This window comes from Petaurus breviceps, unplaced genomic scaffold, assembly GCF_028583685.1.
Source record: "Petaurus breviceps papuanus isolate PSGF00001 unplaced genomic scaffold, PetGlider_PUasm1.0 80, whole genome shotgun sequence".
Classification (NCBI taxonomy): Eukaryota; Metazoa; Chordata; class Mammalia; order Diprotodontia; family Petauridae; genus Petaurus; species Petaurus breviceps.
In genome coordinates this window covers 6,092,532-6,116,910 of record NW_027186540.1, presented here as the reverse complement: position 1 = coordinate 6,116,910, position 24,379 = coordinate 6,092,532, and the positions used below count along the sequence as shown (strand labels likewise).

Sequence of the window (24,379 nt, the reverse complement as noted above, 5' to 3'; positions counted from 1 at the left end):
CCATGCCTAACTCCTGATTCTCTGGCCCTCTAAATTTGTCAGATATTCAGGTTAGTAGAACTAGTGAGAGCAGAAGAAAACATGCTTTGGGAAGGGCCTGAAGTGGGGAAAGAATGTGGTTATTATACTCAGCTGCTAGTTCTTTCATTTTTCCCACTATCTTTCCGAGAAAAATACTGATCCTTCCACAAGGATCAGTTCATTTTGCAACTTTCACAGTCTTAAATTTCAAGTTTCTTCCCCCTTCACACTCCCCATCCCAATTCAACTTTGCTAGAGAAAAATAAGAGTTGAACTCATCCCAGTTCCAATAGCTATTATGGGAACCAGATCCTTGCTTGGCAGTTTCATTTTAAAATTTCTAAGTGTGTTGTTATATGTGGTTCCCTCCCTCCCCTCTTTTTCTGGCTGCATTTCAACTGACAACTGTTTGCTCATTCACAAGCTTTCATTTTAACCAAAGTAACAACATAAATCATATGCACCTGGAATTAGGAGTATTAATTGACACCAGATTTTAATTTTTCAATAAAAAAGTGAGTATTCAGGAACTGGGGCCAGTTCAACTGATTAAATCTATAACTGAAACAAACCAGAAAGAAAGAAGAAACCTTGAATTTTCCTCAAGGGAAGGGTTGACAAATCCTATTTATAATTAAAATTTCCTAAAATCCAATGTTAGTACTCTGTCCTTGTTACCCTGGGATCTTTCAATTTACTAATCTTAGGAAAACTATGTTCCTTTCTTTTCCTTAATAAAAGGTTTGATATACCTTAACTCCTATGCCAAAGTCCCTACTCTGTTTGCCCAGTAAGTTGATGACACACACACACACACACACACACACACTGTTTTTCAAAGCTACGATTCCATTTTCATAATGATCAGTCTACCATTACCATGTACCTCCTGACCCCCAGTAAAGTGGCCAGACAGCCTCTATTTGTTAAGAGACTTCCTTCCCTTCTGGGAAAACATTGACCTCTATTCTTATTTGTAGCTAATTATATGAAAAACCAGTGGTTTCCAGTTTCATTTTGGAAATCTGAGTGTCTTCTTTACTCCATGCTGAAATAATTGATATGTAATGAGAGGGAAGGGGGGGGGGGGATTCCACTCTCTCATTCATTAACCTCTCATTCATTACCCTTGTTGTCATTTCTCTTTTCTTCTTGCCTCAGTCGTATCATCTGTGAGATAAAGGCTTTAGTCTAATTCAGCAGTTCTTAAACTTTTTGGTCTCAGGAGCCCTTTGTACTCTTGAAAATTATGGAAGATGCTGAAGAGTTTTTGTTTCTATGGGTAATATCAATAACATAGTAATCTTATGAAAATCGTTTTGACCTGGAGGATCTCCTGAAAGAGGGGATATATCACCAGTGGATAGGGATGACCAGACATTGAGAACAACTGGCCTAGATGATCTCTCAGCTTCCTACCAGCTCTAACAATCTTTGCTAACATCTAACTGCTCTCCACCCCAACAAACACTTCAAATTGATAATCAACATTTGCCATGGTGGACTGAGCCTAAGGTGATGGAAAAGGCATGACTGAGTCAGGAGCTCTGGCCTACAAGGATTAGGAAATAATTTACCTGTATTTCACCAGAGACCTTGTTGCCAATTAATTCAAGGCTTTTCTTGAATAGAAGGCTTGTGTTCCCTCTATTAAGTAGGGCCTTTGTCAACAACACAGTATCAAGCACGGAAGGCCAGTGGCCTGCTCTGACCCATCTGTGACCCAGCAAGACAGTCTTGGCAGCAGCCTGAACCCTAAGGAGTCAGGAATCCAAACAGGGACTTTTGCTGGCTTGTCTACGAAATATGTGTGTGTCTGTGTTTGTGTGTTCTGATAAGTCACATTTTGTAACCACCTACCATTGTACTTGGCACTATAAACTCTCCTCACTGATTTACTGACTGACCCTGAAAATAACCCCAGCATAACATGTTCCACCTTCTTGTTCTGCTTCCCCAGGGCCTCGGTGACTAGGAGGACGTTTGGTCACAGTGGCATTGCAGTGCATACGTGGTATGCATGTCCAGCATTAATCAAGTCCATATGGGCTATGGCCATTAGCCAACACCAGTTCTACCTGGACAGAAAGCAGAGTAAGGTAAAACTCTTCCCTGGGACGTGGAGGGAACAATTTCTGTTTACACTAAAGATTTCACAAAGGCAGGAGCCTTCTAATAGATGGACTATGGCTATACCTGGAGGTCACAGACTGGATGGGCCCCAGGGATCACATAACTCAGGGATTAAAAATTGAACTGGGGCCCATTTTACTCATTACTGGCATAAATGCATGCCAGTCATGGTATTCTCTGCCTCTTTGGGCTGTAGATAGATGGAATAAAACCAGAATTTGCCAAGAGACCAATTCCCTCCAAGGTGCCAGAGGGTTTTCCGGCCCACCCACAACTCATTTGTTCATCCTTCTTGAGGCAGTCTGCTAAGGCTCATTTGTGGTATTCTGACCCTCTTTCAAACCATTGGGGAACCCACCTCAGAGCAAAAAGGAAAACTCTTTAACTAGAATTTTATACAGTGGCAAATTGTATTCTTCTTTCTAGAAAGGAGAGAAGTAGTAATCTTTCTCAGTTAATAGACAACACCTAACTGTTTAGGATAATTGCTTTGACCCCTCCAGGCTTTTATAACTGCCAGCTTCATTAAACACACACACACACACACACACTCACATATACACACATGAAAAAGAAAAAAAAAAGTAATGATAACCTTCTCCAAGACAGGACCTAGGACCTCAGAAATGTGTCAATAACCATCTTCCTTAGGCTCCCTGTGGTTCCCTCACACACACGGGCAGGTCTCATCAGCTGGTGGCTGGGTGGGTGAGTGATGTCTTTCTTGTTAACACACACAAACATATCAACACTCACCCTTCTTTCTTCTACCTCACCTCCTCATCCTCTCCCCCCATTCCCCCATCTACCACCATCAGGAGTCACTCCTACTCATTATCCCTCTGGAATAAAAGCATATCAAGATGGGCTCTGTCCCTTTCTCAGGATCTTACTGCCATGGGGGAGGGGGTGGAAATATTGAATGAGCAAAGCTTGGCAGCCCACCAATCTCTTGTGAAGTCTTCTCTCCTGCTGTGTTAGTTTCTGTGGTGGGTGTGGGAGGACAGCTCAAAGGTTCATTAGTCCAGTGCAACTCTGCTGGTCTTAGGGCTTTTCCCTTTTTCTTTACCTTCCCTTGTTTGGAGATTTGTTTTTCTTTTTCTTAGGAAGCATGGAAAGGAGAAAGGGAGAAGAAGATAAGGAGAGGAAAGCAAACTAATGCATAAAGTGTAGAATGGCTTTAAATTAGGAGCTATCCACCATGCAAACTGGCCATGCAATGACTGCCATGTTTTTTCTTTTGCTAGTTTTTGTATTCCCACCACCTTCTTGGCATTGGTTGTCTTGAATTGTGTCTGAGATAAAACTTCAAAGCCCTTACCTTTGGCATTTTATACAGTTAAGAACATACCAGCACTATAACCTTTATGATAATGATTTATAATGGCACAATTATTTTAGACTTTATTTGATACAACAAAATGAAACCATGACAAGGTGTCTCAACTAGTTATATATTGCACAGGTTGCATGAGTATAAGAGTTTGGCTAAAACTATAAGAGTTTACTATTAGTAAGAACAATTAGAGGCCAAAACCTTTCAATACTCATTTGATGATTTAATAGTTAAAAACCTGGGCTCAAATCCTGCTGTTGGCCCTTACTATGTGACCTTGGGCAAGTCTTTTAACAACCTTCTTGGACTAATGTCTTCTCATCTGTGCGGTGAGGAAGTTGGACTAGATGGCCTCTAGATCCAAGCTCTAGATCCATGACCCTTTGTTACAGTGATATATGAAGACAGATGGATGGCTTGGTAATCTTCTAGAACACAGAGGTTAATCTTTCCTGATGTAAAGTTCCCTATATTAATACCATGAATTTAAAGGAGAAAAAAAATTGTATTTGGCTCCATAGAGAGCAAACAATTAACAATAATAACAATTTACACGTAAATAAAACTTTAAGGTTTATACAATACTTTGCTGCCAACAGCTGTGTGGAGTTGGTAGTGCAGATGTTATTTTCATTATCCTCATTTTGTAATTGAAGAAAAACAACTTTGGCATAATGAAAAAAGACCTGAATAAAAGGCAGGATGATCTAAGTTCAAATCCTCTCTGTGAAACCTACCAGCTACCTTCCCCTGGGGTAGACACTCTACTCAGTGCCTCTAAAAGCTCTGTATATAGCGCAAGATTTTCCCATTGTTAAAAGAAATATCTTCACTTTGCTGTATCTTCCAGCCCTATACCACTGACATCTCAGTGGTGATCTGAACCCCTCCCACCCCACTCCCAATGAGAAAACTCAGTCTCAGAGAGGTCAAACCTTTTGAGCAGGATCACACAGCAAATATTAGAAGTGGGATTTGAATTCAGATTGCAGCTTTCCCAGTCTAGCACACTACACCACAACTGCCAGCTGAATATACTTTCTAGTATACCTTGCACACCATGTTATTGATGAATTGGTTGATTGATCATGTAAAGATTCTACCTCTTGTGTTTGTCCTGAAAGATGCATTTTTATGCAGAAGATGATGTAGTAACATCAATTATTATTACTATTATTATATAATGTTATAATTATAAATTATTTAAGTATTATATTAATGATACAATAACAGTTAAAAGACTAAACCAAATTTCAACATCAACAAGGAGGGCCTTAACATCCCCCTATTTCAGTAACCAGTCTTCAAGCTGTGGAGGGGAATGTGTATCCTCATTGGGCACAATCACTTCACCAAAGTAAGTCTTGGAGGATCACAAATGCCATGATGCCCTTCCATTCCCCCACCAGATATTATTCTTTGACTTATATTGTATTAGGGATAACGTACAACATTTGGATGACAGTTCTGGGCAAATGCCTTTTACTACCTTGTTGGGTTTCATTTTCTCCATCTAGAGAATAGGAGTCCAAATTCCTGTCCTCATCCAGTAATCAAAAGTTTAAATGAGATGAGTATTGTGGAATTACTCAGCAAATTGTTACCACAGTTATGTTACTTGATTGGATGAAAGCTCCCCAAGTTAAAACAGAGGTGACAGAGCTGATCAAATGCCCCCTTAGGGAAAGTATATCACAAAATCCCCATCTAAGGAATGAGTAATATGCAGATATGATGTAATGTATGTAAATAACATACATGCATATATATTTGTGTTTGTGTGTACATGTGTGTACACATACACTCTCACACGCCTAAAAATGGCTAAGATTCTTCCTGGCTAATAGATACACTTCCAGATGAATTCTGTCTAATTCAGGACCAAACACTTCTAAAATTCTTTAGAACAGTTGATGCTGGTTTATATATGTTGGGATCATGTCATATTCTACACCACCCATATTTCACAATACCCATTCATTTCTCCAAAGGCCTTGAGCAGGGCCTCCCATATAATATTCACCAACCCCAGAGACAAGTGTTGTCTAGTGATCTTAGCAAAAAGTACCCCAAAAGGTAGCCCATAATTTCATGTTTTTCCCCCTTTTTTTCTCCTTTTGTGGATTTTGTTTGCCCTGTTCATGTGTGTGCCACATCTCTGTTGTTTTCACTTTCCCTGCCCCCCACTTCTACACACATGCATGTGCACACTTGGACTTGTTCTTCATTATTTTCTCCCAGTTTTATAGTTAAGGACCATTCTGCCTGTGGGGAGGAAATGGTAGGCTGGCTAAGTATAAATGGATTAATGTCTGTGAAACCCTTTGAGAACAAGAGGCATTGTACTGTAGAAATGTTCATTGCAATTAGTAACTGACCCCATATTACCTCAGAGATCAGAACAAGATAGTGGTCAAACAAGATACTTTGAAAACCCCTTATATCCTTATGTCAAGGAAGGTCTTGCTATCTCCAGATGAAAATATTCTAAAATGCAAATTGTTTTAAAATCTGTAAGTGACCAAGAAAGTGCCACCTGCCTTGGTAGAAGGACTTTCCTCACCTGGGAATTCTCCATGCCAATGAAATCACAGTTCCCAACCTTATCTTTTAAAGAGCTAGCTTTTCCCAGAAACTTAATAACAGTCTTCCTTCAGATAACAAATAATTGAGGGATCCTTTCTTCTTTTCCAAGATAATACAGGCTTCTTCGTTTTGTCCAAGGCCAGGAGTCAAAAGAAATTGCCTGTGTGAGCTTGATACCTCAGACTAGAGGGCATTAAGCCAGACAGATCTCCTTACTGAGACTCAGAAGTCTGAAAATTCCTTTTGGGGCAATCAAATTATTTCCTTTGCCCCCCCTTGGCCCCCCCTTCATTTCTGCTAGTACTCCAACCCAGCCTAACTTGGTCATTGCCATATTACCATTCCAAACAAAATCAGGAAGTTTTTCTGAAGTCTTCTTTGTTGGATTCTTGCTGCCTCTTCTAGGTTCACTCATTTGGGACTGGATTTTCTAGGTATCCTAGGCCCAGAATGAAGGTATTTCACAGATAACCCCACCATCACCACCAGCGTGCACACAAACACATACACATACACACAACCATATGTGAATATGGCACAGGGGAGGCAATTGTCCATGGTTTTCTCTGAGGACACTGAAGCTTCAGGTTTAACCACACAAATGCAAAGTCACTCAGCAAATTAGTGGTAAATCTCTAGCTTCCATTTCTTGGTGTCCTTAGCTGCTAGACTTTTCCATCTCTCTCTTGGATAACTAAATGCTAGGTATGGAAGTGCTTCTCTTTTCATTAGCACTAGCTCATATGAGGGTGTAGCTGCTGCCAAAAAGAAGAGAAGCAGGATTTCTCCAGACACAATCCGGGCTTGTTCAGAGATAGCGCTTGTCCAGATGGGTGCTGTTGACATTCCATGTCAAAATGAAATAGAAGCCCTTTCCTGTTTTCTGCTCCAGACCCAAATCCTGTGAGAGGCCTTTGGCAGCCATGATTATTTTATGGAACAAGGAAGCACTAACTTGAGAAAGCCAACCTAGTCCTGAGAACAAGGAAAATTGCTGAGGTCAGGAAGGAATCATGACTAGAGGAAAGATTCACAAGGTAGAAGGCTGAGGAGGAAGACAGTTCATTCCTAGGTAAACAAAACAAGCTATGAGCTTCAGCATTTCCTTTATCCTCTAGGTTTTTATCTTGTTAACACACGGAAAGTGCACCATGGTCATGGTCAACCCTTCTCCACCCACTCCCTGCATTCACCGGCTGTATCCCGAAATCTAGACATTTTTTTCTAAGTTCTGACAAACCCGGGATAGCATGAGAGATGTCCAGGCAGTGCTTGTAGCAATTATGTGCTTATTTGGCCATCTAGAGAAGGGAACATTAAAATGAGTAAAAATGAGGACCGCCAGGATGAAACTAGAAAAAAGAAATCCATTTATGCTCCCTTCATAATATGTCCTTGACCCTTCCACCAGTGCTTGCCTGTGTTGAGGGAAGGCCATGGCACTCATCCAGGCCAGGCAGGGAATTACTGTTAATTATTAGTTATGTGTTAAGGTTCCTCAGAGCCGCCATTGTGACTTTGAGCTAGGACTACATGTGCATAAGGAAATGGACAAGACCTGTGATTTTATTCGTATGAGGAACTCCAGATCAGGAAACTCCAGAACAGATTTGCTTCACCAATTCTACCAAGGAAAGACAGCTCCTACTCTGAAACCCCTAGTATTAGAAAGCTGCCTAGAGCAATGAGAATTTAAGTGACTTTCCCAGGATCAAACAGTCAGTATACATCAGAGATAAGACTTGAACCCAGCTTTTCTTGGCTTCAAGGGCAGCTCTCTATCCCCTAACCCATATTGCCTCAAAGATATATGTAGATTATATTTAAATATTCAACATTCGTTAATGAGTTTAGTTAAGAAGAACAATTAGCAAATTTGTAAATTACAGTTACAATTATATTGCTAAAGGTAATTGTTTGAATATTGCCCATTGTCTTCATTGCTGTCCTCAGAATTTGGTCCCCAGCTATTAAATGAAAATTGTAAACTTCAGACATATTTGTGGGAATGAAAAACATTTTTATTTGCCAAACAAAAGCAGTAAATGAAACAGATATCTTAATTACCTAAATGTATAAACATAGCAAATTTTTATTGTTCTTTTCTACTGCAAACACTAGTCTATCTATAACTATATAACAATATAGTATAAACAAAATTATATATAATATACACTCTTAGTTACACATCTTCATTAGTTCCTTTGACATTGAAAGCTTCTTTAAAAGTTTGTATTCCTACTTTTTATTGGACTCTGAATGACCAGGAAAGCATTTGCTCCATAAGTATTCACATCTTACATACTATAATGCCATATCAATAACGCATATACACCTACTAACCATCTAACTGCCATTCTCCTAAAATTACTAAGAATCTTTTTGGTGCTGTGTGAATAACAAAGACATCTTGAAATCAGATTAACATTTAAATGCAGCTTAAAATGACTTTTACATCACGAAACCTTTAAATCAGTCAACAACTTAGTATTATCATATATCAAGCCCTGTGCTAAGCTCAGGGAATATATAAAAAAGCAACAAAAAAAAGAACCAGTCTCTGCCCTCAAGGAGTTTATAATCTAATGAAAGAGGCCACATGCACATCAATAGATACACAAGATACATAAGAGATAGAAACAAGGGGGCCTTGAAAAGGAGAATATTAGCAGATGGGGAAAGCGGGGAGGAGCCCTTAGACAGGTCACCTACAGAAGCTGTCACTTCGGCTGATTCTTGATGGTGGTCAGAAGATCTAAGTGGGGCAGATATAGGGGGAGAACATTCCACTCACGAGGAACGGTGAGTACAAAGGTACAGAGACAGAAGACAAAATGACATGTTATAAGAACAATGAGTGGGCCAGCATGGCTGGACCACTAGTCTCATGGACACAAGCAATGTGAATGAAGCCTGAAAAGGTCAGGTCGTGAGAGTGCCACACAGTGGAGTTTATATTTGATTCTAGAGGTAATAGTAAGCCACTGGAATTTATTGAGGGGGCAGAGGGGCATGGTCAGACCTGCTCTTTAGGAAAACCACACACACTCATACAAGTTTAAAAAATTCATCTCTTTTCTCCTTGAAGTAGACATGTTTAAGCACAGAATTAAAATAATCACAGAATACTTGTAACTCATGTTCGATGATAGCTTGCTTATGTGTGCCCTTGCCAGAAGTTTCAGTAATATGTTAACGAATGGCTGGATCCAAACTTCCCAGACTTGGAATAGTCAAATACCATCGTCAACTTGCAGCATCACAAACAAGCAGGTTTCTGTTGTCCATAAGTGGTAAATGCTTCACCAGATCTAAGCTTCTCCATAATCACATTTCTTCCATCTGATTCTAGTCCAAAATTCATGCTGCGAGGAGCCTGAGCGAGATTGCTATTGACCTGACCGAGACAGGAACACTGAAGACTTCAAAGTTAGCCAACATGGGTAGCAAAGGGAAAATTATCAGCGGCAGCAGTGGGAGTCTCCTTTCATCAGGTAAGGGCTTTGGTTTATTCTATTAGAGTATGTAAATAATAACACAACTCCACACCATCTGGCTGGGAAACAGCAGTAGCTAACAGACTAGCCTGGCATATAGCAGTGTATTAAAAAAAAAAACACGCTTGCAAAGTTAGGAGTAAACTGAGATATCATGTCACAAATGTCAACAGGTGCTACCAAAAAAAAAAGAAATTAAGCTGCAGCTGCCAATCAAATGATAGTCCAGAATGAAAAGGATGATTTATAATGCAATTGTCTTTTCACCCACACCCTAGGATCAATCAGTCATACTTGTTGACTGATGGACTGATCCTCTGTTAGTAATAGCTCCTCTAAATAAAAAACAAAGTGGTGTGTGTGTGTGTGTATATTTTTATGAATGGAGGAAATGCATTGTAATGGAACTAATAGAGAATACTTTAGCAATAGAATGTATTTCCTTGTCATTTTAAAGAAAAAGTATAGAACCATTTCCCCTAACTATCTAGGATTTGAAAGGCTTGTTTCCAGGAGGCTCCACAGCAGCATGTTGGACTGATATCTGAGGCTTGAGTTTCAGAGGCTCATCTTGGACCTTTGGCTAGTGATTTGTTTCAGTAGAAAGCCTGTTTGCAAAGTGGTCATAGGCAAACCTTGACAAATGAAATTGCTCAGTTAATAAAATCCTTGGCACTGTCAAATGACTCAAGCTCAGAAACTGATATGATTTTATCATTGGAAATGACATCTACTCCATTGCTGCACCCTAAGGACCATGGGACTTTCCCATCTGAATAGTGGCTGAAACTTTCTATATGTGTTGTCTCCCCCATTATAAAGTGGGACTATCTTCTCTGTTTTTATCCCCAACATTTAACACAGTGTTTTGGCCATAATAAGTGCTCAATAAATGCTTTTGTCATTCATTCAGCAGGCAGAAAAAAAAAAGCAAAGTCACTAAAACATCCCCCACTATAGTCTTCAATTTCCTGGAAAGCTTGTTAAGTAAGCCTTTTGGCTAAAGGTTGCCCAGAATGGAAGAGCTTTGAAAGCAGACAGATGCAAGGATGAGAGAGAGAAGCTCAGATTTCTCCTAACCCTAATGTGTGGCTTGCTGATGGCCCTGGAATAAGTCTTTGAAGCTTTTGATTTGTGCTTTTTTAATATGGCAGATGGGTAGCTAATCATGAATCACCACTACTAGTAAATCACATAGCCATGCCAGAAAAGAAATATTTTCAAGATGAAAACAAAGGATTGAAGAAAATCTCATAGCAAATACCTTCTGGTTGTCATTGATGGGGGACATACTTGTTTACTAATTACCAGTTGCATCTTTTTCTTACTATCTGGCTTTCAGGCTGAGATTTGCTGCGATGACTATGCCTTTGGGACAAGGGCTGGAAAATCATGCAAGGCACATTCCTATGAGGGCCATGTGCCACCCTTCCCACTGGAAAAATCCTAAAAGTGAAGGTTAAATAAGTGAAGGCCCCCAGACAAATGCTTAACTGCCCTTTGGAATAATCCAGCCCTGGTTCTGGAATGTCAGAACAAGGAAAGTAGTCTGAAGCCTTACCCATATTTTCTTGGCTGATGTGTATCTGAGGGAAAACTATCTCATCTCTTCTTAAGACTAGGTATCAGCAAACCTGTCTGTGTTGGCCCTAGTGACACATCTGAGAAGCATCCAGCTTCTTTGGGTGGCCATTTCAGAGCAGTCATTATAAATGGGCTATAATGTTCCACAAAGTCATTTCAGTTAGGAGCTGACTTATAAAGTTTTCCCTTCCTAAAAGCACTTACCTATAGAAAAGAATACAGTATGGTTTATCAGAACAAACACTGGACTTGGGAAACCTAAGTTGGAGCGTTGGATCTACTACTTAACAGCTCTGTGGGCCCATCGTTACTCTCTCTGAATTTCAAAATAATAACATGAAAACTACTTACCTCATATTCTTACTGTGAGAAAAAAACACTTGCAGGGTCCTATACAACTGTATTATTAAATGAGAACAGAAGCATCCAATTGTCATAATTACCAGATTCCTGTTCTGAGTCCCAAAATTCATCTTTTGGTCAACCACAGACCTGTCCTTGCCGCATTTCCTTCTTCAGTATCATGGAACTAATGTTACTTGTTCCTAAATGTCTTGAGAGTGGTAGATGCCCTCTACTTCACATTGCAAAGCAAAAAGCACATTGCAAAAATTTGAGATCCTTACACCAAAGCCACAGAATTCCAGTGAGACCCCCATTTGTCTACCTCTAGTAGCCACCATGTGTGGAATCTCTGGCTAAGTAGCAGAGGGTGGGTCAAAAGCTAACAGCTGTGTTTGTCTTTTGGAAACAAAATATGATGGTCTATTGAACAGACAGTGCTGAAAGCTAGATCAAGTTAACATCCACATTCCTATCAGCACAGGGCCCTTCTCTGTATCTAGTCCCCTTTTAGCCAGCCCTGTTCATTTTCCAACTCTGGATGAGTGGGCATATCACCATGCTCATTTCACCATGCTTTTATGTCCAGTTCAAGCTCTCTAAGTCCTTTCTGAACATGGTCTTGTGGTAACAGATTCTTCATCTCTGCTCTAAAGCTAGACAAATGAAGAGATTTCATGTCTTGATGAAGATCACAGTGTAGATATTTGACAGAGCTGAGAATAACTTCCAAATGTCTAATATGTACAATATTGTAACCTGTCCCATCCCTGAAGTCTCCTGCATTGCCATATAGCCTTTCTTTAGAGTGTTAGAAATGTCTGTAACAATGATCACAGTGCTCTTTATGCCAGGAATGTAAAACCACAATCTCTAGAGGCTCAAATGGAGAACAGTTCACTGTCAGAAACAGCCTCTTTTTTTGTTTTGTTTTGTTTTTTAGAGGGGGGAAGGCAGGGCAATTAGGGTTAAGTGACTTGCCCAAGGTCACATTATTAATAAGTGTTAAGTGTCTGAGGTTATATTTGAACTCAGGTCCTTCTGACTCCAGGGCTGGTGCTCTATTCACTGTGACACCTAGCCGCCCCAACAGCCTTTGTTTTCTAAAAATAAGAATATTGTTCCTTCTTAAGTAGAAAACAGTTCATTTATATTGTAGCAATCACATTGACATTGTTCATAAACCTGAAAGAATTGAATAAATATTTGTTGAACAATAAAAATAACCACCAATATTTACAAAGCGCTTGAAGGTTTACAAAGCACTTTATATAAATTACCTTAGTTTATATAGATTGCCTCTTGAATTGAATGGAATGAAAAAATGTTTAAAAAAAGTTTTTTTGGGGGGCAGCTAGGTGGCGCAGTGAGCACAGTGCCGGCCCTGGAGTCAGGAGGACCTGAGTTCTGATCTGGCCTCAGACACTTAACATGCACACGCGCGCGCGCGCGCACACACACACACACACACACACACACACACACACACACACACACACAACCCTAGCCGTGTGACCTTGGGCAAGTTACTTAACCCCAATTGCCCTCCAAAAAGCAAAAAAAAAAGTTCTTTTGGTTTTGCTCCTTTTGAGGTGAGAGGAGAGGATTGGGATTGCTTCACAGAACCTCCTTTGAAACTTACAGTCTGTAATGTAATGCCAAGCAAAGGCAACTTCCCAGGTTCAAAATACCAGCATAGGTGCTCTCTATTTTATTCAGTGACAAACCAAGAACAGAGAAGATCAAAACATGACATCATTCAAAATACAGCATTTACTAAGCGTGATTAAATAATCTCCAAGTACTACCCCACCCCAGGACCTTCCAATCATTCAATCAATTACAAAGTCCCTGTTCTAAATACTTCTCCACCCCTAGGCTATACCTTCATTTGGTCCACCACAAAGCCCCTCTTCTCAAATGGAGATTAGTTTCCAAACTTAAGGTCAAAAGTTCCCCACCCCTGGATCACAATTGAATCTACCCCAGAGTTACATCAAGTTTAAACACAGCACTTAATACCCAAATGGAGGTCTTTTCTTCATCTTGACACGAGGCAAGTTCTCAGCAATCTTAGTTCCTGGGGAGACAAGGCTTAGCAAGGCCATAAGATACATTGCCAGTCCCTTCATGAATTTATCCTCTGTCTGTAGAACAGTCCTAGAACCCCTGAACACATTAGCAAAGCCCTCTCCCAGGATTTCTGTAAACATACAACAAGAAAATCCTTCTTCAGGGCTTCTGAACCAACAGAAAGGCTCCCAGACCCCTGCAACAACAGCACTGTCCTTCACCAGTGGACAGTATTCATTCTGTCTGCAGGACAGTCTCCAGACCCCTGCAACAACAGCACTGTCCTTCACCAGTGGACAGTATTCACTCTCTGTCTGCAGGACAGTCTCAGGGCTTCTTAGTGAACAGCCAGGTTCCAGGACTTCTTCAACAAAAGGACTGTCTTTCACCAGTGGACAAATCTGGCAAAACAACATCAAAACAGACAGACAAAGTACCAGCAAAACAGCCATGTCTCCTCAGTCCTTGGCAGCTCAGGGGGCAGGTCTCAAAAGTCCAGGGCAATTCAAAGCGGCCACCAGCAATTCTCTTAGTCTCTCTCTCTCCACGAGGTGCTGCTTCCAAAAAGATCTTCCGCCTCTCTCTAGTGTCTCTCCAAATCTACATCACCAGCTCCTCCCAGTTCAGGACTTTCTTTTCACATCAACAAGCCCATCCCACAGGTGGGATTAACAAACTCTGGGTTTTAACATAATCAATTTGAAAACCAAGCCAATACAGGGGAATCTTTAATTGCCATTACTATCACACAGTCTCAGAGAATTTGTTTGGAGTCTCATTGCCAAGTCATTTTTCAGTCCTGTCAGATTCTTCATGGGTTGGTTTTGTTTTGTTGTTGTTTTTTTTGTCAGAAATATCAGAGTGGTTTACCATTTCCTTCTCCACCTCATTTTATAGAGGAGGAAACTGAAGCCAACAGGGTTAGGTGACTTGGCCAGGGTCACGCAGCTACTAAGTGTCTAAGGCTAGATTTGAACTCAGGAAGATGAGTCTTCCTGACTTCAGGCCCAGTGCTCTATCCGCTGCACCACCTAGCTACCCTCAGTGCCTGGGGGCATTTTAATTAACTTGCCTACGGTTACACAACCAGTTCTGTACTTGAACACATATCCTTCTGAATTTTAAGGCAAGCCTTCTAGCCTCCCTACATTGTGCTCTCTCTTTGCTCTCTGCACACTTTGCATTTAATTTTTTTTTTTAAATTCAGAAACATGAAAGAGGCTTAGAAATATATAATGGCTTAACTTTTGCTGCCTTTAGTTCTGTCCCAGCCATTCTCCTTCTCCCTACAACTCTCCTGTACTCAATGAGCAAGAATGTTTTTTAAGGGTTAAGGGAAGGAAGGACTGAGGAGTGAATCATGCACCACACTAGTATCAGAGGTAACTGGACCAGATAGCATGTCAAGCCTTTCCCACTAATGCATGTCAGAGCCTGAAAAGAGGTTTCAGATATACTGATAATAGGCAGCTTAGAAGTTCCTGAGGTTAGATCAGTGGGAAGCTGGAGGATTAGCCACCAAACAGGAAACTTATCATCAGACACCAAACAATGAAAGCTTCTTTAAATAATAATAGCAATAATAATAATGAGAAATAGCTTTAGACTCCGTAGATCTTGTCAGCAGTCAGATGGGTGCTGCTGATTGTGCCTCTTTTTTTCAGTAGCTGTCAGTGACCTCGATCTTTCCTGATACTGGAGAGGACAGGATTCTATGTATGAAGTTAATGACAGTTCCACTTCTTATGGACCCTTTCTCATCTCCCTTCCCCTTCAGTGGGATACATGTCCTTTGTCTTAAGCAATCCTGCAGCTCAATTCCTTTCTCTCCATCCTCTTGCTCCCTTTTCTTGGCATTGTTAATCCCATAGCCTTCAATCCAACTGTTGATTAACACATGCTATCCTACTTCTCATAAACCCAAATTCAGCTTACTATATGATCCTCATCCATAAAGGGAGGAGGGTAAGTTAGAACATATCTCTGGTTCCTTCTATCTCTAATGATCTAAGACTTTGTCTTTTCTTTCTCATCTACTGGTATATGCTAAAAACAAAGATATCTTACTGGGAAAAATTAAATGGAGTGGGAAAAGGCTAAATCATTTGAAGGACGGTGCTCCTCTGAACTCTTCCAAGGCTACAGTGATAGAACCAGATACCTAATGAGAGATCTACTGCACAGCCTTGTAGGTCTCATCTAGTAAGATCACCATATAAATGTTAGAACTACCTAGTGAAAGAATTATGGCCAGTGTTCAAAGATCATAGATTTGGAGCAAGTTATTTAAACTTTCTGGGCTTCAGTTATTCATCTATAAAAATCAAGCCTTCATTTTATAGATGAGTAACTGAAGCCCAGAAAGTTTAGATAACCTGCTCAATGACAGTCACCCAGGTAGCAAATAGAGGAACTGGGATTCAAACTCATGTCCTCTTATTCCTATCTAATGTTCCTTCCTATGTACTTCTGCTCTGCCACTCTGTAGGGGTAAAGGAACCTCACTTCCCACCCCTAGAGATTTACTCCATGTGTGTGAAACAAGATCCTTCCAGATTTGCTGCACCGAAGGTTTAAGGCCTCTTGGGTAGTCTATAAACCCAGTCTGGTCAGGAATGTCCTTGATCATCAAAATGGACATTCTGCAGAGAACACACCAGACCAGACTGGCCTCCAAAGAATCTTCTGGTCTCTCACCATGGGCATTACTGGTTTTCAAAAGAAAGAATAAGGCAGGACCTCTTAGTTTCCTTTGTTATAGAATTCCCCCAAGAATGTGCCAATACAGACCCAAATGCTGCAGTTCCACATCACCAAATCTCACATCATGTTCTTAGTGTGCAGTTCCTATGGGAACTCACTGAGTAGTCAATAAGTACCATGAACTGAAGAAGGCAAGAGGACAGAAATCACTTTCCCACATTTTCCTCCTACTATTAGCCTGTTTTCACCAAATGTTTATCATTCTATATTCCTCATTTTTGCTTCAAGGAACTGAGTTTCACAGACATAGATGAAGTTTAGGTATGCAGCCCTGAATACTGACTAGTAACTGAGTCTTAAATGATTAATGTATATTCAGAGTAAATAAAATATGATTATTCCTTTTGTGAAAATCTGAAATATTTTCTCTTCTGGTAAGTTTCACTTAAAATGGTAGAGAGGGAGAATGAGAATAGATTTGAATCATAATATATATCCTCAGGTCCTGAATATAAAACTCTACTTTTCCCTTTACAGTTGAATACATAGTGTCTTATAAGTAGATTGTATCCCCTTGGGAGGGGGAGGTATCTTAGGGTTTATTCTGAACATTGTTTAGGGAATTTGCCATAACTGAGGACTCTGGTTGGGTGGGAGTGGAGGCAGAAAGAGTATGTGTGTTTTTTTTTTTCTTTTCTTTTAAGCTATTTAAAGAAAACTCCATAAAATGACCAAGAAAATGCCAGTGTTCCTGGAGGGATTCTGTGGGTTTCAATACTAACATGTAAGCAAGTAGAATTATATCTATTTTTTACTTGCTATCATAATATCTATTTTTAAAGAATTAGAACAGTGTGACTGATGGTGGTGTCTTGAATGAAAATATAAGAGCATAAACCCTTCATTTTCTACATTCCCCCTTACTCCAGAGGCAATTTTTGCTTGGGGATATGGTTGTGGGACAGGCCTTAAGAGGTTTGGGGGTTTTTTCTTCCCAGTTCTGCCTCTAATTTGCTTTGGAACCTTAGATAAGTCAATGAACCTCTGTCGGCTGCTCTCTATAAAATGCCACAGTCATTTCAGGGAGAGAGAATGAGAGAGAGAGAGAACTATAGAAGGAACAAATGAGAAAGGGAAATGTATAGAAATAGAATATGTAGTTGTAAGATTGTGATTGAATCACCTCCATCATGAGCAGCCAGGAACATCAGTTGCTGAAGAATATGTACCTTTGGCCTTGACATCTTGGAGAAAGTATGTCCTGCAAAGCTGAACCTAGCTTTGGCTGGATTCACTCTAGATTCATCATTCTGCTGTTTGCACATTCTTATTCTCTTAACATTAATACTTCTTCCTATTGTTAGAAAGTTTATTAATAACTATTATAACAATGAGGCTGCCTCAGAGTCCTGCTCTGAAACCATAGATGTGACCCTAGGGTCTCAAAAACTATTTGCACAAAGCATAAACCCCAACAGTTTCTAGAAAAATGTGTTCAGTGCCTACTTTCCCATCTTAACATATATCTTCATTCACATTTGAATGATATACATACATATCAAATCCTTCATGAAAATATGATAAGGAAACAGGGAACATTTCACAAACTATTTTCTCTAGGAGCCCACATCATTACAGTTATACAACTGATGGAAAGATGCATAGAATACAAGATTCCACTTTATTTTTTTTGTAATTTAAATCTCAATCAAGAGAATAATACACTTTTAAAAGTTCTCCCCCAAGAAGCAGCCTCTCATCAAGGTTCCTTGATAAAGGTAAACACAGATGACTTTGTTCAATGTCAAGCAAGACATTACACAAAGAGACATAATTGCCGAAGGTGCTTCTAACTCATGGAGGACGTTTTATACTAGACCCGATCGAAGAGGGATCCCCTTTAGAGTACCAAGTCCCCTATCTAGTACTATTTCCTCAGTTGCATCAATCACATGAAGCATCCAGAACACCATCGGGCTTCATCATTGATGTCCATGATTATTCAGGAGATCAGTCTAACTACGCATGCTGAAAAAAACAAACCTAAAGCTATGAAAAATGCCTATTATCCTGACCACTGCAGTAGTTCTCAGCCTTCTCGTTGGTAAAAATGGGTGCAGCAATGTAGCATACTCTAGGTTCTCTCTCCAACTCACACTCCGATTCCCAGTTCCCTGGGAACAAGGACAGCTTGCCTGAGATTCAACTCATTCTATATGTCTATACAATTAAAAGGGGAACTCACAAGCTCCAACTGATATACTTACTTTCAGTAGTGAGCAAAAGGACACAATTAGCTCAAATGGAGGCATTTATGAAGTGACATCAGTCAGTTAACAAGCATTTATTAAACACCTAGTAAGTCCTGAACACTGTGCTAAGTGCTGAGGATACAAAGAGAGGCGAAAGAGAGTCCCTGCTTTGTTAGCTCACAGTCTGATGCAAACAATAGCCCCAGAACACGTCCTTCATAAACCAGGGTCACAGTTCCCCACAAGTATACACGGGATCAAGGGGAAGAGGACACACATGCACACTTAGAACACAGGAGTTGAAAGGCATACACTTGGAGAATATATGTGAATGCCTTCTGGTGCTGAACATCCCCAATGTCTTTTGCCTCCTATGGTGGCCTACTACAGTTCTTTCTGGGCACAGTCTGTACCACACATGCCGTTTAACTGTACTGTCTGCAGCTCAGCTCCTAAAGATCAGGCTGGATCTCTTCTCTACTTACATAATTCACTCCTAAGAACTATCTCCTGCTTTTTATCATGTCTTCTCTAGTGTCTCCTGAATGAAAAGTTCCACTTCAAGATGCTATTATGGCTTACATGGGTGGGGAAATGGAGGAAGAGAGAGAAATTCCTTTCCCAGGAAAGGAACTATTTCCTCTCAAGAGCTTGGTTCTTCTTATCTCTGCTGCCAGAGTCACACCTCAGACCAGTCTCTGGTTGTAACTACCTTCTAGAGACAGTGTCTAGCTTTTAAAGACATGGCTGATCTTTTGCCAATTAATGGTTAGCTTCTCTCTAATTCCATCAATTTTTATCAGAGAGTTTCTTGAAACCTCACCAAGAGGTAAGAGTATTAGCCTTCTATACATTTCTTTTAAGATTGTAACAACTTATTCTCTGTAACCTGTCCCTTAGTTCCTATGATTTAATCAACTTGACTAAAGGGGAAAATCAATTGACTGGGGATGTCTTGATCAAAACCCTTTACCAGCCTTCCCCGCCACATACACACACACACACACACACACACACACACACACACACTACAATAACTACCTGTACTATTTTGCAAGTTTCTTATGAGGATCAAATGAAATAATACATGTAGTATATTTTGTAAACTCATGTAAATGCCCAGAATTCCTGTTAATCCTCTTGAGGAGCATTTATATTTTAAAAGAGAACCTTATCAAGACAGTGATAGATACAAAGGAATGACAATCATTCAGCATTCACTTATTGAGCATTGACATTGTGCTAGGCATTGGAATGCAAAAAGAAAAGCAAAACTCCATCCAAGTACCATTTTTGAAAGGAACCTCAGAAGTTCTTTTTGGAGGAGAGAAGGAGAAAAGTACACACCGAAAATAAATATAAAATATATACAAATGAGATACAAAATATTTCCTAGGGAAAAGCGTTACCTAGTGGAGGAATCATGAGCTTCCTTTCAAAAATGGTACTTGGACGGAGTTTTGTGGTGGGGGAAACAACCACCTGCTAGGTATGCTGTAAGGTAGAGATGAGGGAAAAGTGTATTCCAGGCATGGAGGAGAGTCTGTAGAGTCATAAAATCATAATGATGGGAGCTGAAACATCATGTATAAAGAACAGCCGTTAAGCCTGTTCTACTAGAATGTAAAGATCGTGAAGGTGATGAATATGAACACTATGGAAAAGTAAGCTAGAGTCAGATTTTGAAGGTCTTTCAAAGCCCAATAGAAAAATTCTCATTTTATCCTTGAGACAAAAGGGAGGAGACACTGGAGCTTCTCATGCAAGGGAGTGACATGGTCAGGTCTATGTCTTAAGAAGATTATTTTGGTAGATATGTGGAAAGGGGAGATAGTGATTGCAAGGAACCCAGTAAGGAAGCTGTTATGGTTCAGGTGAGAGGTGATGGGAGCCTGAACTAGGGTGGTATTCATGTAAGTGGAGGGAAGGTAAAGGGTGAAAAATAAATTGTGCAGGTAGAATTGAGTGCATTTGGCACCTGATTAGATATGAGGGATACATAAGAGAACTTAAGTTAAGTCTAAGGTTCCAAACCTTGTGACTGGAAAGTGATTGGAAAGATGGTGACATCCTTAAGAAAAATGGACAAGTTAGGAAGAAGGACAAGTCAGAGCTGGGGTGGGGTGGGGATAATGAATTCTCTTTTGGATATGTTGAGTTTGAGTTGAATACAGGTCTTCCAGTTAGTGGCAGTTGATAATATGGGTTTAGATCAGAGACAGAGAAAGGAGAGACAAAGAGACAGACCGACTAGGAGACAAACAGATGCAGAAAGAGAGGGAGTTGGGGGGACTGGGGGAGAGACAGAGAGACATATGGGGGTTGCATTTATAGGCCTAAGAGTCATCTAAGTAGGGATGATAATTGAACCCATGGAAATTAACCAGGACACCAAGAGAGGGAGAGTAGAGAAAGAAGAGAAGTGGTCTAGGACAGATCCCTGAGGCACACCTTTGCAAAAGGAATGAGATGTGACTGATGATCCAGTAAAGGGTCTGAGAAACAATGGTCATAAAAGTAGAAGAATTAGATGAGATTAGTGTCATGAAAACTCAGGGAGAAGAGAATCTGGGAGGAGGAGGTATATTATAACAAAAAGCTTGAAAGGTGTGGTGGTGGCCTTCTTTGCCAGGTCAAAGAATTTAAACTTTATTCACTAGGCCATAGATAGGGAAGATAGAATCATATCCATGCATTCAGAAGATAAGTGTGATAGGAGGTTGAAATATGAGTTGGAGAGGTGAGACAGTGGAAACAAAAAGATCCATTAGACTATTTCTACTGTCCAGCCTCTAGTGAAGATACTACTGAGCCTCAGATTGTCCAGAAGAAAAAACAAACCTTATGTTACTCAGCCTGTACATTAGCAAAAGGTATGTTTGTTTTTCTTTTTTTGCTTTTTTTGCTTTTTTGGAGGGGGGAAGGCAGGGCAATTGGGGTTAAGTGACTTGCCCAAGGTCACATGGTTAGTAAGTATTAAATAGTAAGTCTTAAGTGTCTAAGGCCAGATTTGAACTCAGGTCCTCCTGATTCCAGGGTCAGTGCTCTATTCACTGTGCCATCTAGCCACTCCTGTTAGTTTTTCTAAGACTTTCCTTTTTTGCTATACATTTATATAAATTTTCACACTAAAGAAATTTAGGAACCTGATGGAGAATTTTCTAGGCGTGATTTAGAATTTGAATAGCCTAACATAGACTAATGTTCTTGTTAAAGGCCCCATTTAATTCTTAGATAAGGTGCCTTGATAATGACCTTCAGAAAAGTCATGTTTAGGCTCTCTGTAAGTTATCTTTGATCAGCTCATCTTGCCTTGGAGTTCACCTTCATGAAAAGAATAAATAATTATGAATTTTGGATGGGAAATTAGTGTCTACTTCTTTTTCTCTGTAAAACAAATTCAGTCTTTTCAAAATGTTTTGACTGTGAAGTATATGCCAAAACTTTCCCCATGCCATTGATCTACTATAAGTCTATTTTTCTAATGCTTATTTACCAAAGGCCTAAGCAGACAGATTGCCATTTCCTTCCTTTCCTTTCAGGCAACAGATTTCTTTCTTCTTCTTGAGTTTGTTTGGCTTTTCCCCATTGCATTCATAGAGAGAAGCGTTCCTCTTCTGTGTTGGAACCTCTGATCCAATCAGCACCGTTTCATCAAATAGATGAGCAGAAATTCCTGATGATTAACAGTCTTCTCCTCCAGGATGCATGCTCATATCCTGTGCTGAGTAGCTCAGCAGCTTTAGAGAGATGGGAGCACAATTTCTGTCCTCGTTGAATGAGGACATCCTTCTATTTGTTCAACGTGTCAGGAAGAGTGCTGTTGTTTGTGCTTGCTGGTGTTCCCTTAACATCCGGACCCAGTGAGTCAGACCGCCCACTGGCCTGAATGCTGCTCTCACTGGACTTCACCAGCCAAAGCCCGACAAAACAGTAACTTTGGGTGCAGTTCTGTCTAGAAAATAGGCGAACTAGTCGGGTTCTTTTCTCATTCCATAGCTATGTATGTCATGGTTACCATTCATAATGACTGTCCAACTTTGGGTAAGTTGTTTTACTACCCTCTAACTGTAACTATAAATAAAATGACTGAGTTGAGATCAATTTTTTAACATGATCCAATTTTTGTTTTCTATTAAATCATTTTGATCAGTTATCAATCCAATTATTAGGATAACTGAAATCATAGCTTATTTTTTTAATCTGGTCCCATTCAAATCAAACTAACAAATATTTGTTGAAAATTCACCATGTGTAAGACACTGTGCTCTCATCATAATCATTACCTAACACTCCATTTCACTAACTTTCAGATGGGTAACATATTACATGGATGAAAATTGGGTATAATATTAAAGTCTTGATTTTCAAAGACATTGTCCATTGTCATTATCAACAAAGATTTCTCTTCCTCTGAATTCTCATAAAACACTACACATTTAACATTATTTTATGCTCCCTGATATTAATATTTATTATGGTGCACTAGAAGAGCATGGTGAATAAGGTGCTGAACTTGGAATCAGAAAGACCTGGTTCAAATCCTACCCCTGACCCTCACAAGTTATGTGACTGGGCAGGTCATTCAAACTTCATGTGTCTGAGGCAGATCTACCAAGTCATAGATGGCTTGACTGTCTCTTGCTTTAGATCATTTTCCTTTTATGAATGTCTTCTGTGACTTGCCTACCAAATCATACATAGATTGAATATATACTGACTTGGACTGTTTTGTTTTTACACATTTATTTTGGGACTCTCCAGATAGTTATAAGCTCCTTGAAGATAGGTGCTGTATTTTATGTGTTTTTTAATATCTCATATCATACATACATAGGGATTACTTATTAATACTTGACTGATGGACTGTTCCTGTTGTTTGCTTCTTTTTCTTGTGCTTTCCTTTAGCCTATATTTTCTGATTATATTATTCTCCCTCCACCCTCAGGAATCTTCAATGATCTCTCTCTGTCTGTGTGTCTCTCTGTCTTTGTCTCTGTCTCTCTGTCTGTCTGTCTCTCTCTCTCTCACACACACACACACACACACACACACACCATAGCTTATTGAATATAAACCAAAGCCTTTAGCATGATCTTCCACAATCTGGACACAAACTACATTTCCAACTTTATCCCCACTTCTTCATGCATTCTAAACTCCAGCCAAACTATACTCACTACTCATCCCCTGAAAATATCCTGTACTTTTCTTCCTCTGTGCCTTTGCTCTGCATATATTATTGAAATTCTACTCATTATTCAAGGCCCAATTCCAATGCTATTTCCTTTATATAACTTCCCATGAGCCACCAATCTTTCCCCTGTGCTTCCACAGAAGTTTGTACATCTCCCAAGGTTCTTCTTTCTCTATGTTCTGTCTATTTTCTGTGTGTATTTATAGATTTCTATCTTTCCTACTAAATTATAAGCTCCTTCTTGACAGGGTTTGTGTCGTATTCACTATTCCTCATCCATAGTAAGTGCTCAATAAAATGCTTGTCGAATTAAATTGAAATTTTTGGCTCCTTGATACTTTCAATAGCTTCCCTACTAAGGTCAGAAAAAGAGTCAGTGAAACAGTTATTAAGTTCATATATGGTCTAGGCATTATACTAAGAAGTTTGGATACAAAGGAGGGGGTTAAGAATAAAAAGAGGTTAAACTTAAATTAGGACATATGATTAACAAAAGGATTCATGGGAAAGGGAATTAAAGTTATAGGTTAAAATAATGTTGTGTCATCATTTGCAGGTTCAATTTTTCCATGCTTTTCTTGTCCCACATTGGTTCTAAAGTTGGAAACATAGTTTGTGTCCAGATTGTGGAATATTATGCTAAAGGCTTTGGTTT

The 24,379-nt window shown here is 39.7% G+C and overlaps 1 protein-coding gene across 6 annotated transcripts in view; it reads left to right on the top strand.

The window, feature by feature from the left end:
• The window catches only part of LOC138176002 (FERM domain-containing protein 4A), a 416,847-nt gene that overhangs the window by 346,160 nt on the left and 46,308 nt on the right, over positions 1–24,379 (top strand). For all 6 annotated transcript variants that reach the window (XM_069106685.1, XM_069106684.1, XM_069106682.1 and 3 more), the window contains exons 13-14: positions 1,982–2,120; positions 9,429–9,570. In XM_069106685.1, the coding sequence (XP_068962786.1) occupies positions 1,982–2,120; positions 9,429–9,570 (281 nt within the window). The remainder of the gene's footprint in view (positions 1–1,981; positions 2,121–9,428; positions 9,571–24,379) is intronic.